This window comes from Schistocerca americana, chromosome 2 (genome assembly GCF_021461395.2).
Source record: "Schistocerca americana isolate TAMUIC-IGC-003095 chromosome 2, iqSchAmer2.1, whole genome shotgun sequence".
NCBI classification, from domain to species: domain Eukaryota; kingdom Metazoa; phylum Arthropoda; class Insecta; order Orthoptera; family Acrididae; genus Schistocerca; species Schistocerca americana.
The window spans coordinates 355,847,260-355,862,409 of record NC_060120.1 but is presented as its reverse complement, the minus strand read 5'-3'; the positions used below and the strand labels follow the sequence as shown (position 1 = coordinate 355,862,409).

The 15,150-nt window shown below is 47.8% G+C and overlaps 1 protein-coding gene across 2 annotated transcripts in view; it reads right to left on the bottom strand.

Annotated features, from left to right (window-relative positions):
• LOC124594780 (actin-related protein 5) overlaps positions 1–15,150 on the bottom strand; it is a 207,769-nt gene that overhangs the window by 114,796 nt on the left and 77,823 nt on the right. For both annotated transcript variants that reach the window (XM_047133186.1, XM_047133187.1), the window contains exon 6: positions 7,591–7,671. In XM_047133186.1, coding sequence (XP_046989142.1) covers positions 7,591–7,671 — 81 coding nt within the window. The remainder of the gene's footprint in view (positions 1–7,590; positions 7,672–15,150) is intronic.

The following is a 15,150-nucleotide window of genomic DNA, read 5'->3' as shown; positions in this document are numbered from 1 at the left end:
ATTATTCAGAGTGTTGCTTCTTTCTTACAAATATTTCAGGACATTCAAGCAAAACTAGACATAAAATAAAGTATCCTAATATATATTCTGTGCATCTGCCTGTGCCCCATGATGAGGGGTTGCCTGCTCCTGTCTGTAACTTGAAAGCCACATAACCAGACACCATGTCAAGTGAATCAGAAATTATTGAACAGATAGATGTGTACTGCTCTCAATATCATGACACTTCGCCTCAGCTCTAAACAATTAGGTTCACGATCTAAAACTTTCGAAACAGCAAGCTGAACTCTTGAGGTCGAGACTGCAACAACAGAACCTTCTAGCTCCAGGGAGAAAAATGTCCCGTTTCCGAACAATAGGTGCTTCCTTTGCTCAATATTTCGATATGCAGAACTCAATGTGTGTATGTAGAGATGTCAATGGGATGATGATGCAGCTAGGTGTACAACATAATCCACAGGAGTGGTGACTATTTACTGACTCCATTAAAACCAGCTTGAAAAAAGTACTACTGAATAATGGCAATGCATTTCCATCGGTACCTTTGGCTTATGCAGTAGACATGAAAGAAATTTATGAGAACATGGTTTTGCTGCTAGAGGCAATCAAATATAAGGATCACGAATGGCACATTTGCTGTGATTAAAAGTTCTTGCACTCCTTAGAGGTTTACAGGATGGATTCACAAAATACTGCTGCTTTTTGTGCCTTTGGGACAGTCGTGACACCAGGAACCACTATACAGTCAAGTAATGGCCTATAAGAAAGTCATATGTTCCTGAAAACGCAAATGTGAACAGTACCCCATTGGTTGAGCCCGATAAAATCATTTTGCCTCCCCTTCATATCAAGTTGGGCCTTATCAAGAACTTTGTAAAAGCTCTGGATAAAGAAGATGAGGCCTTCAATTACTTAAAAGAAAAGTTTCCCAAATTAAGTGAGACAAAGCTGAAAGACAGTATATATTTGCTGGACCACAAATAATAAAATTGCTGAAAAATCCAACCTTTGATACCACACTCACAGATATCCAATTAGCTGCTTGGTCTTCTTTAAAGCAATTGTGAAGAGCTTTTTGGGTAACAGAAAAGTGTAGAAGTAGTGGAAATGACAGAAGTTTGGATGGGTGAGGACAGCATCCGCCACCCCCACCGTACTACCCTTCCTCCTCCCTGCCCCAGCCTCCACCTTACCCCCAACCACTCGCCACTCCCATCATGCACCGGTGCTGTTGCTCGCAGTGTGGTTTCAGTTGCCTGAGACTGTAATCGTGTGTGTGTGTGTGTGTGTGTGTGTGTGTACACACACATCTGTTGTTGACAAAGTCCTTAATGGCCGAAAGCTTTATTTGTGTCAGTCTTTTTGTTGTGCCTATCTGCAACTCAGCATCTCCACTATACAGTGAGTGGCATCATCTTTTCTTTTCATCATATTGACACAATATGCTGCATCTGATGTACAGCAACATCACAGCCAAGACTTTTCAATTTTCTGATGTGTTTTAGTATAATTATCATAATAATCACAGCTAAACTATCATTTGGTCTCAGTGTGTCTAGGAAAAGGATCCTGAGCTTGCTTGGCCTGCTGTTTACAATTTTTAGTTACTTTCGTCATTCGGTTGCCTTGGAATAATTCTCTGTCAGTGGTGAAAGGTTCATTTTGCTGATTATCTTGATGTGAAAAAGAACAATCTGCTGGTGGTGGATTGGTGCCTGTTGATGCGTCACCAGAATTTAAAACCAATTCATTTTATATAATGTTCACTGCGAAGTTGCAAAGTGTCAGAATCTTTCCCCTTTTACTTTTCCAACTGTATTGACTTCCATTTTAACTTTTAAATCATCAGACTTTTCTCCAATTTCACTTTTGCTATTAATTTTAGTACATATCTGTTATAGGTGCATAGCTGAACTCTGGAAGATTGTACCATCTTCATTGTCTTTTTAACGTCTTCATCTCAGCAGGCTTTTAATTCCTCTTTTGAGCACCATTTAAGTATGACTTATTTCTCGATGAAACTTCCTGGCAGATTAAAACTGTGTGCCGGATTGAGACTCGAACTCGAGACCTTTGCCTTTCGCGGGCAAGTGCTCTACCATCTAAGCAACACAAGCACAACTCACACCTCGTCCTCACAGCTTTAATTCTGCCAGTACCTCATATCCTACTTTCCAAACTTCACAGAAGTTCTCCTGCGAACCTTGCAAAGTAGTCAGAATTATATTCTATATTGAGAAACAGTTACACAATTTTAAAGTGTAAAAGATGTTTCATTTGTTTTCCTGAAGTACAGGTAGCATAAAAGATTGGAAACAGCAGGCTAATGATAAGTATAAGCCACCACTTGACAAATATTCAAGAGAACTTTCACTCACAAACAGAGAATAATGAACCAAACATGACTGAGATCAATAATTTTTATTTTCAACAGAACCGATCTGTATTAGCTGTACCACACACTCAATAATGCAGAAGATTTCAGAGCTCTGCAACCAAAAATATACTCACAAGCGGTGGCAGGGGAACACACACACACACACACACACACACACACACACACACACACACACAAAAGGATTTAGCTTTTACAAGCTTTCGGAGCCAGTGTCTCCTTCTTCTGACAGAAGAGATGAAGGGGAAGGAAGATGGGTGATGGAAAAGGGCTGGAGAGGTTTAGGGAAAGGGGTACAGTTCAGAAAAGTCACCCCGAATACCAGGTCAAGGGAGACTTACCAGACAAGATGAGAAGGAAAGACTTCCTTCCCTAAACCTCTACAATCCTTTTCCTTCACCCGTCTTCCTTCCCCTTCACCTCTTCTGTCGGAAGGAGCCACTGGCTGAAGCTGAAAGCTTGTAAAAATTAAATCCTTTTGTGTGTGTATTCACCTGCTGCCACTCGGTGAGTAGATTTTTTTTTATCTATCCAATTACAGTATACTATCAGTAATTGATTATTTTCAGTGTGATTAAATGAGAAGAGAAACTTTGAAATATAGACCTCTACCATACTTGCTTTTCGAAATTGCCTGATACTTGAGGTTTACAACTTGACCTTTTCAGAACTTGTTAGTAAACTTATTCTTCTTCTAGTGCCAATCCGTTCTGGATGTTGGTGACCTTTGATCTTCCTTGTCCTCTTTTAGCACATACCTTTCCTTGAAGTACGTTCTCCCGCTGTTAATACCTGTTTCCATTTCTCACTACATAGGCAAGACACTAGTTTCCTGCATTTTACTGTTATTATGATTTCTTTTTCTTTCTTCATTTTGCATAGAATATTGTTGTTTACGTCGTATTTTATCTGTCCCAGGCACTTTCAGCATGCTTCTGTACAGCCACTTCCCAAATACCTCACGTAATTTTCCAATCATCTAGGTCAACTGTACTTCAAGATTTGTCTTAAAAGAAACAAAGTATTATCATTAATTAATTTCGTAGTGTGTGCAGCTGCTGCCTAAAGAGCATCTCTAATGAATTTGTGTTAGTTAATGATGACAAATCAGCACCGGAGCTCATAAATAGATACTGTACAGCTAACTGAATACAGCATTGTTGGAGTTTCTACTTTACAGAGCGGTACTTTATAGGAGTACAACTGACTTTATAGTGGCTAAAGATACCAATCCCGGCCAGAAGATGGTTGCAAAAGACTGAAAGAGTAACGCTAAACAGACACACTATGCAAAACATCGGTCACCAAGGAAGGCAGTTCCTTAAATTTTCTTCTACTTATTATGCAAATCACTCATTATGGGAGGTGCTCTAAAAGCAAGCTTCAACTGCTATTTAAAAAAACAGTGGGGTGGATACCACATGTCTGACCTGTTACCGCAAGCTAGATTGATGGTGATCGCAGGCCAGAGTTGGCCCGCAAGCGGTAGTTTCAAGACCCCTGGTGTAGAGCATGCAGTATCCATACACTCAATTTTTGAACCTTGAACTTCCCCACCACATGCAAATCTTGCATGATGGTGGAATGGTAGCCATTCACACATTAGCCGATTCTTGAGTACAATGATATCGACCACTGTGGGTTCATGTGTTTAAACAAAATTCATCACACCCTGAAGGTCTTCCTGAACATGATAATCACTACTGTTAAAACAATCCACCTTAAAACGAGAAAACCATTTTCTTGCCGTGCTCTGTCTAATGCCATTCTACACATACACAGTGAAAATGTTTCAGTTTGTCTCCACTGCTGTCACCTCTCTATTTAACTCAAACTGAAGAATATATTGGAAATATTCAGATTTTCTCCACTTGGCACTCTATTTTCTAGTGGCCAGAGCTACAATCACTATCCCCAGATGACAAAATAACAATAAATAAACTCAAATAGCAACAGTGAACTACAAATAAAAACTGACAATCGATAAATAAGCCCATTACAATTGGAATACCAACATGCAAAACAAAAAATGCTATGAACTTATGCACCAATGTAATAACTGCAAAGCTTGTGTCTAAAGATCCTGTTTTGTCTCAGATTGAGCAGTACATTCAAACTGAATGGCCTAATGACAAGACATCAGATTAAATCTTGCTGGAATATGAAACAAGCACTTACAGCTTATAAAAGGTGTCATTCTGGTACGTTCAGAAATATACAAAACTTAAGTGGTTATTCCTGTGGTACTTAAATCAAATAGACAAAAGTGTTGAAATGATGGTCACATCCACATGTCAATTTTGCAAGACTGTTTCTAGGAAGCTAATGTCCATCCTCATTGATGGTTTCTCCATATTTCCATTTGTGATACAGATGTCATCAATAACGTTAACAACACAATTAAGGCCTTGTTAAACGTCTTCTCTATATCTACATCCATACTCCGCAAGCCACCCGATGGTGTGAAAGACTGAAAAAAATCAACTGTCACAGGCAATGCATTTAATTTTTTTCTCAGGAATTTAAACTATTTTGAGAAACAAACTGCATCTCACACTTCATTACTGCACCATTTCATCCTGACACCAACAGATTTGCTGAAAGATCTGTATGAACTTTTAAGTCACACATGATGGAGCTCATTTAACAGTACTATAAAGACAATGCTTTACTGATTTACTTCTCTCAATATAGGACCATCCACACAATGCACAGTCTCCAGCTGAGAAACTTCAGGGGGACTGCACTGTACATCAACATCATTTTAAACTCACTGGTGCTTCCAAAGGCCAAGCTTCAAAGTTTTTTTTTTAATAAATGATCTGGTACCCCTCACTAAGTACAAGCATGGGAAAAATTCATGGGTACCAGGTGTAATCATAGAGCAGCTCAGTACTGTTACGTTTTACATAAATATTCAAATGGAGTTGCTATGTGCCATAAAATCCAAATCAGGTCACATGGTGCTCACCTGCATACAGGTAGAACTTCTACAGTGTTTTCTTTTACAGAATCAGAAGACTTGTATGCAGCCAGCCATCTGAGGGAGCTTCAGATGCAGTCGTCACCTGCTCTCAATAGCACCTCCAGCAGTGAGGCCCAGTTGGAGCTACCTAGTGATGGAGGTGGACATCACAGCTCACCTCACACAAGACTATGGATGTCAAAAAAACAAACACTTGACTGACTGCCACCTCATTGTGGTTTGGCATCAGTTTCCCATGGTGCAGTTGGCCAATGCCAGAGGGTGCAACATATTTGAACCCACCAAATTGGTACGTAGGCGAACAAGGAAGCAGGCTGCTAATGAAGCCAGCTGGCTTCACCAGTTTACTTCCCCTCCCCCTAGGAAGTGACTCTGTGTATATAGCAGCAACACTACAAGAGGCTGCTACCAGACAGGCACACTACTTGACTGCTCGAAACTGTAAGGCAGCTGGCAACTACTGACGACATTTACTTAAGTGGAACCAATTTCTGTTTCTGCAACACGTCCGTCAGCACCTCGAATTAATTGCCAACTGTGCTGCCAGCTCCCAGAGACAGAGCACTATTGTCAACTGTGGACTGCTTCGCTTCCGCAAAGTATGGGCACAATTGGAGATCCTTCAGCCAAGATGACAAAAGACGACATGCCGCCAACACTTGAGCTAGTTCCCGAAATTCCACTAGAGAGCCCAGTTCCAGCAGTGCCATCTCTTCTACAAGCAGATCCAAAGTTCTACCATGAATATGGTTCTGACATAGCAGTCACTATTTATGGAACAGTAGGAACAGTGATTCACGAGTATCTGCAAGTTTATTTCAGTCCAGCTGACTAACTCATCGACTTTCAGAGACAGCAAAGTTATTTATGAGGGCCATTCAATAAATTATGCAACATAATTCTTTTTATGCTCAATTTCGGTTGAAAAAAATATGGGATTTGTTGTGGGACATCGTGGAATATTCCTGCTTAGCCACTATAGTTTCATGAAATTCTGATACATAACGGTGCTATATGCAGCCTTCAAAATCACATCTGTAACAGAGATGTGTTCCAAGCAGGGAGCTATCAATGAGATTCTTTCGGTGGAAAACCAGAGCATTGTAGATGTTCTCGTAGCTGTTTGTTAAACGTCTATGAAGACGTGGCACTGAACAAAAGCATAGCGAGTCATCGAGTGAGGCACCTGTCATCACAGCAACAATGTCGCGTCAAACTGTCTGATCTCCCACGTGCCAGCCGACCACAGACACCCTCAGGAAATTGAAGAAATAACTTTCATGCACATTCGTCACCACAAAAATGTGAACGACTCCTCCGTCTCCATGACAACACAATGCCTCACACAGAAGTCTCAGCACCCAAGAGGAGCTTGCACAACTTGATTGGACTGTTGTCACACCTTCCGACTTCCATCTGTTTGGTAGAATGAAGGATGCACTCACAGAAAGCAGTACACGGTTACTGGCGCAGCAAGACATTGGCTCTAACATCGATCAGTGTAGTGGCACCGTGTGGTCATACAGGCCCTGCCAGTGAGGTGGCGCAAGGCCATCACAGTGAATGGAGACTGCTTTGAAAAAGCGTGTTTTGTAGCCTAAAGAGTGGAGAATAAAACGGTGTATTGGAATCCTGAATAAAACCAACCTGCTTCTGAGGGTGGGGTGGGTGGTGGTGGTGGGGTGCGGAGGGGGGGGGGGGGGGGGGGGGGGGGAGGGAAGTGTTGCATTACTTATTGAATGCCTCTCTCAACTGTATTATGTACAGGACTTTCTCGGTAGCCGGATGCATGGTACTTAATTACATTATTGTAGCTATGATAAATGATATTTATGCCTTTACATTGTGTTATTTATGTTTTAGTGCCGTCCTGTCGGGCAAGTATACATTTAGACATTTGTTGCAAGCATGCATTACTGAGACTTTGTAGCGAACTATATCAGAAAATACATTTTCAACTACTGTGGGTTTGGACTAGATTAACAGTGACATTTAGTTACGACACCCCAACAGGTAATTTACGTATGACAACTGAAATCCATGAAGAGTAATGTGATAATGTAAACACAGCACCAACTCTGTCACAAACAGTTAATGTGAGACTTCTCCTGCAGAGTGGCAACAGTCATCACCATATCACAATATGAACTACTTAAAAATTGTGAAGAACTTTTAGGCACTGAAAAGCAATCATTATGGTACTTCTTACCTTGAATTCTTCTTCCTCGCCTTCTTCTATCAAATCCTGGATGGCCATTAGCTGATTTAACTGCTCCTCGTCTTCAGCAAGCTGAAATCATAGAAACTGTTTGTCAGCAGTAACATCAACTCTAGAACAAGTCTGTTGGCTTCTGTCTCGGGTTCTTCAGCCGACGTTTGTCTGATGATTTTTCTGGCATTTCACCGGCACGAGTGTCTGGCATAGTCAAAGTTTCACCTTCCATTGCTGGTGGTGGACTGGAGCCGAGCTTGTGGGTGCAAACTATATGTACCTGGTGTGCCAATGTCTAAGGGCTTCTCCATGGTCATTTTCGGTGCGGTTCCCTTGCTAACTGCAACAGTCGTTAGCTGTAGCACAGGAAGCCAGGATCCATTTTTCCTCTTTCTTGTTGAAGCTGTTCTCGTTTTTGTGTATTCCTACAGCTTCTCTGAACAAATGGGTGTGATAGTTATTCTCTACAGCCAGAACTTCCGTGTCGGCGAACTTCACTGTGTGGTCAGTCTCACACAGCAAGGGCTCTCCCACAGCCAATTTCTCCACCTGCCCCAACCTGCAATGTCATTTATGTTCTGTAATCCTGGTGTGGATTGATCACCCAATCATTCCAACATAAACTTTTCTGCATGTGCATAGCATGCAGTATATCCTAGCATTGCACATGGGACCCTTTTCACCTTTTCCGATCTAAGACACACTTTGGCTTTTGTTGTCAGTTTGTAAATAGTCTTTACACCGTGTTTGCACAATATACCATGGAGAAGTCCTCGGACGTCGGCGTGACAGGTACATATAGTCTGCAGCCGCAAGCTCGGCTCCAGTCCACCACCAGCAATAGAGGGTGAACTTTGACAGCACCAGCCACTCATGCTGGCAAAACATCAGAAAAGTCATAAGACGAACATCGGCCGAAGAACCGGAGACAGAAGCCAACAGGCAGTTTGTCAACAAGTGGCCATGAAAGCCTTAACAATTTTCTAGAACAAGTGTTCCAATACTCTTCAAAAAAGTTTCTTCTTCTTCCACCTAATACAACCAAGAATACACATTGTCGTCATCATCATCATTACTACTGCTACTACTACTACTATAGTCTGCTTCCATAGCTAAGAGGTCAGTGTGTTTGACTGTTGAGTAAAGGACGTGGGTTCAATTCTCAGTGCAGCTCGTGATTTTTCCTTGGTGAGGTGGGAAGCCCGGAACAGAATCCACTTAGCCTTGTGATGCTAATTTAGGAGCTACTTGAATTGACAAGTAGTGGCTCCACAGTCTGGGAAAGCTGAAATCAGCCAGGAGAATAGTGTGTTGACTCCATGTCCTGCCATATGGCATAAATGATGCAATATGGCAGAGAACAACACTAAGGTCATTACACGGTCTTCTGAGCTTATCATTATCATCATCATCATCATCATCATTATTTCACAGCAGAGGTTATTTGTTGCACAGAGTCAAGTCCACTCCAGCATACTAACAACTTCTCTTAGGCTCAGTGACTCAAATGATTTTGCAATACTTTACACCATTTATGGGTACTTCCGACCAATATTGTTAATTCCTATATCACTTTCTTTACTACATTTTCTAGTATCTAGATACAACATTCTTCAAACTGTGGGCTACTGGTTCCAGAGCAACAATGATGACAGTGCATTTCAGTTTTTATATTCGACCTTTGATAGAACTCAATACTAAGATCCTTGTGTTTCAATTTCTTTCGAATTGCCGTATCACTAATATTTTAATTACATGGGACTAAGGCATTGATTAACAAGCATGACCTCTCAACTCACTGATTTATAACAATATCAGGCTTGTTTGATGTTATAGTTCGTTCAGTATGTATTCGTTGATTGGAATATTGTTATGATCATCTGTCATGACTGCTTTAGGTGTTTAGTTGTGTCAGTTTTAGGAGAGATCTAGTACCAGCAGAGTTGAAGACACTTGCCAATGAAAATGTAAGCACACCACATTGTGCCTCTTGAGGTATTTATTCTTTATCAACATTGGGTAGCCTGATTTTATGTGAACCGTTGTCAAAGAATGTACTTCAGAACGTCAACATCTACTGACCTGAGTGGTTTTTACTGCCACTTTTATGAAGTTCGTCGTCCTTAAGACCTGTCTGCATGTAGCCATTTTCCCTCTCTGAAGCCACAGATATGTCTAATCTCTGTCAATGTTAAAGTTCTCCGGGCTGTTTGGGTATTGACCATGCAGCCTGAGCTGCTTCCGTGTCTCAAATTTGATATTACAACAACAAGGGGAGTCAGTGTCAGAATCCTCTGGATTATGTGAGCACTTTCTTGCAGCCTTCTTAGGATGGGGAATAGTTACTGTTTCTGTTTACCATCTCTCAATTGTGGCCATGCAAATCCCTTCTTCACAGGTCATTATACAATCTGGAGAGAGAGCAAGTGATTTCCCACTATCTGCCCCACTACATCACAAGAAGCAATTAAAGGTTGTTTGCAATTCCCTTCTTCACAGGTCATTATAAAATCTGGAGAGAGAGCAAGTGATTTCCCACTATCTGCCCCACTACATCACAAGAAGCAAGTAAAGGTTGTTTCACAAAGTTATACTGCGCCTCTGCAGAGTGCACTATGAATAACACCAATGCAGTGTGCAGACAGGCTTGGTTGGGTGTGTGTATTTTCCACAAAGTGTGTTAGCACTAAATGGAATTCAGATATGAATTATTAATAATACAAACAAAAGAAACATGTATGGACAGAATTTACATAAATCTCTCCACACTGTTCGACACTGCTAGTGAGGAAACTGATTCTTCGTCATCCTGTACAGCAGCTATGAGTATAGTGTTATATAGAAACAAAGATGATTTGACTTACCAAATGAAAGTGCTGGCAGGTCGACAGACACACAAACAACCACAAACATACACACAAAATTCAAGCTTTCGCAACAAACTGTTGCCTCATCAGGAAAGAGGGAAGGAGAGGGAAAGACGAAAGGAAGTGGGTTTTAAGGGAGAGGGTAAGGAGTCATTCCAATCCCGGGAGCGGAAAGACTTACCTTAGGGGGAAAAAAGGACGGGTATACACACGCACACACACACACACACACACACACACACACACACACACACACACATATATATATATATATCCATCCACACATATACAGACACAAGCAGACATCTGCTTGTGTCTGTATATGTGTGGATGGATACGTGTGTGTGTGCGCGCGAGTGTATACCCGTCCTTTCCTCCTTTTTTCCTCCTTTTTTCCCCCTAAGGTAAGTCTTTCCGCTCCCGGGATTGGAATGACTCCTTACCCTCTCCCTTAAAACCCATTTCCTTTCGTCTTTCCCTCTCCTTCCCTCTTTCCTGATGAGGCAACAGTTTGTTGCGAAAGCTTGAATTTTGTGTGTATGTTTGTGTTTGCTTGTGTGTCTGTCGACCTGCCAGCACTTTCATTTGGTAAGTCACATCATCTCTGTTTTTAGATATATTTTCCTACGTGGAATGTTTCCCTCTATTTGTTATAAAAATAGGGAAACATTCCACGTGGGAAAAATATATTTAAAAACAAAGATGATGTGACTTACCATACGAAAGCACTGGCAGGTCGATAGAAACACAGACAGACACATACATACACACAAAATTCTAGCTTTCGCAACCAATGGTTGCTTCGTCAGGAAAGAGGGAAAGAGAGGGAAAGACGAAAGGATGTGGGTTTTAAGGGAGAGGGTAAGGAGTCATTCCAATCCGGGGAGCGGAAATACTTACCCTAGGGGGGATATGTGTGTGTGTGCGAGTGTATACCTGTCCTTTTTTCCCCCTAGGGTAAGTATTTCCGCTCCCGGGATTGGAATGACTCCTTACCCTCTCCCTTAAAACCCACATCCTTTCGTCTGTTTGTGTTTCTATCGACCTGCCAGCGCTTTCGTACGGTAAGTCACATCATATATACTGTCTCTGTGTGTGTGTGTGGGTGTGTGTGTGTGTGTGTGTGTGTGTGTGTGTGTGTGTGTGTGTGTGTGTGTGGGCGCGCGCATACGTGTGAAAGGGGGGAGGGGCAGTGGGACAATTTTATCTCTGAAATATTTTACCCAAGATGATGCCATCATCATTAAGCCATACAATAGAGTTGCATGCCATCACGAAAAATAATGGCTGTAGTTTCCCATTGCTTACAGCCGTTCACTAACACTGTGGCTAATGTTACAAGAGCACATCAGTCAATCATTCAAACAGCTGCACTTGTAATTACTAAAAAGGATGTCGCCCTTCTACAAGAACAATAGGTCTGTCTAGCTTCTCAACATATAACCCTCCTCCTGTAGTTGCACCACTGGTACAGCTATCTGCATCATGTGGCACGCAAGCCAACTAACCTCAGGAAGGTCCATCACTCATGGGGAACTACGAGGATATGGGGAATGTACAATGTAACTGTAAGGAAAATCACATGTAAGATAATAGTGAGATCCACTCTACTAAATGACTCAAGATTTTGGACGCCTTATCAAGTAAGCATGACAGATAACACGAAATAAATTGAGCTACTAGGAATGTACCATTTTGTACACATGATAGAAATCCTCAGTCCCCCCCTCCCCCCCCCCACCCTGGCCACTTTTGCTCAAGACACAAATGTAATCCCTCTCTCTCTCTCTCTCTCTCTCTCTCTCTCTCTCTCTCTCTCTCTCTCTCTCTCTCACACACACACACACACACACACACACACACACACACACACACACACACACACACACACACACACCAGCAAAAAAATGCTCTCGGGGCACAAAAAAAGACGAATATGCTCCTATTTAAAAGACTCTGACTGAAAAGTGAGGACCAGCTGCCTCATTCTACCTTCCTCAGCCAGCATCTGTACAAGTTTTCCTAAAAATTTTGACATGTGAACATATTTGCACTCTTTCTTAACATGTAATGCACCTCTCACTCCCACAAGCTCCCCTAACTGTAACTTGCTCACTATCCACTAGTCCATAGCTATAAGTCACTCATATCCACCCATTCCCACTTGACCATTCTCACTCAGTCAGCCTAACTTATTGCCATTATTTCTTTGTGTCTCTCCATCTGCCACTGTCTCCTGTCTCACAGTCAGTCTCACTCATTTTTTCCTACTACTACTGTCACCTCTCACTGCCACTGTCTCCTTCTTGCTGAAAAGGACTGGTAACTGCAGACATCCTTGCTACCCTGCGTGATAGGTGAATTTTGCAGGTAGCACTCGAAAGGAGATGGACAAAGACAGAGGGGGGGCGGGCGACGGCCCGAGACAGAGGGGGGGGGCGGGCGACGGCCCGAGACAGAGGGGGGGGGGCGGGCGAAGGCCCGAGACAGAGGGGGGGGGGCGGGCGAAGGCCCGAGACAGAGGGGGGGGGGCGGGCGACGGCCCGAGACAGATGGGGGGGGCGGGCGACGGCCCGAGACAGAGGGGGGGGCGGGCGACGGCCCGAGACAGAGGGGGGGGGGCGGGCGACGGCCCGAGACAGAGGGGGGGGGCGGGCGACGGCCCGAGACAGACGGGGGGGGCGGGCGACGGCCCGAGACAGACGGGGGGGGCGGGCGACGGCCCGAGACAGACGGGGGGGGCGGGCGACGGCCCGAGACAGACGGGGGGGGCGGGCGACGGCCCGAGACAGACGGGGGGGCGGGCGACGGCCCGAGACAGACGGGGGGGCGGGCGACGGCCCGAGACAGACGGGGGGGCGGGCGACGGCCCGAGACAGACGGGGGGGCGGGCGACGGCCCGAGACAGACGGGGGGGCGGGCGACGGCCCGAGACAGACGGGGGGGCGGGCGACGGCCCGAGACAGACGGGGGGGCGGGCGCCGGGCCGAGACAGACGGGGGGCGGGCGCCGGGCCGAGACAGACGGGGGGCGGGCGCCGGGCCGAGACAGACGGGGGGGCGGGCGACGGGCCGAGACAGACGGGGGGGCGGGCGACGGGCCGAGACAGACGGGGGGGCGGGCGACGGGCCGAGACAGACGGGGGGCGGGCGACGGGCCGAGACAGACGGGGGCGGGCGACGGGCCGAGACAGACGGGGGGCGGGCGACGGGCCGAGACAGACGGGGGGCGGGCGACGGGCCGAGACAGACGGGGTGCGGGCGACGGGCCGAGACAGACGGGGGGCGGGCGACGGGCCGAGACAGACGGGGGGGCGGGCGACGGGCCGAGACAGACGGGGGGGCGGGCGACGGGCCGAGACAGACGGGGGGGCGGGCGACGGGCCGAGACAGACGGGGGGCGGGCGACGGGCCGAGACAGACGGGGGGCGGGCGACGGGCCGAGACAGACGGGGGGCGGGCGACGGGCCGAGACAGACGGGGGGCGGGCGACGGGCCGAGACAGACGGGGGGCGGGCGACGGGCCGAGACAGACGGGGGGCGGGCGACGGGCCGAGACAGACGGGGGGCGGGCGACGGGCCGAGACAGACGGGGGGGCGGGCGACGGGCCGAGACAGACGGGGGGGCGGGCGACGGGCCGAGACAGACGGGGGGCGGGCGACGGGCCGAGACAGACGGGGGGCGGGCGACGGGCCGAGACAGACGGGGGGCGGGCGACGGGCCGAGACAGACGGGGGGCGGGCGACGGGCCGAGACAGACGGGCGGCGGGCGGCGGGCCGAGACAGACGGGCGGCGGGCGACGGGCCGAGACAGACGGGCGGCGGGCGACGGGCCGAGACAGACGGGCGGCGGGCGACGGGCCGAGACAGACGGGCGGCGGGCGACGGGCCGAGACAGACGGGCGGCGGGCGACGGGCCGAGACAGACGGGCGGCGGGCGACGGGCCGAGACAGACGGGCGGCGGGCGACGGGCCGAGACAGACGGGCGGCGGGCGACGGGCCGAGACAGACGGGCGGCGGGCGACGGGCCGAGACAGACGGGGGGCGGGCGACGGGCCGAGACAGACGGGGGGCGGGCGACGGGCCGAGACAGACGGGGGGCGGGCGACGGGCCGAGACAGACGGGGGGCGGGCGACGGGCCGAGACAGACGGGGGGCGGGCGACGGGCCGAGACAGACGGGGGGCGGGCGACGGGCCGAGACAGACGGGGGGCGGGCGACGGGCCGAGACAGACGGGGGGCGGGCGACGGGCCGAGACAGACGGGGGGCGGGCGACGGGCCGAGACAGACGGGGGGCGGGCGACGGGCCGAGACAGACGGGGGGCGGGCGACGGGCCGAGACAGACGGGGGGCGGGCGACGGGCCGAGACAGACGGGGGGCGGGCGACGGGCCGAGACAGACGGGGGGCGGGCGACGGGCCGAGACAGACGGGGGGCGGGCGACGGGCCGAGACAGACGGGGGGCGGGCGACGGGCCGAGACAGACGGGGGGCGGGCGACGGGCCGAGACAGACGGGGGGCGGGCGACGGGCCGAGACAGACGGGGGGCGGGCGACGGGCCGAGACAGACGGGGGGCGGGCGACGGGCCGAGACGGTGGGTGGAATGTGGTGTCAGACCGAGACAAGGAGGGGGCGATGGGGGCATCGGACTGAGACGGGGGGAGGGGGGGGGACAGGGTGTCAGACC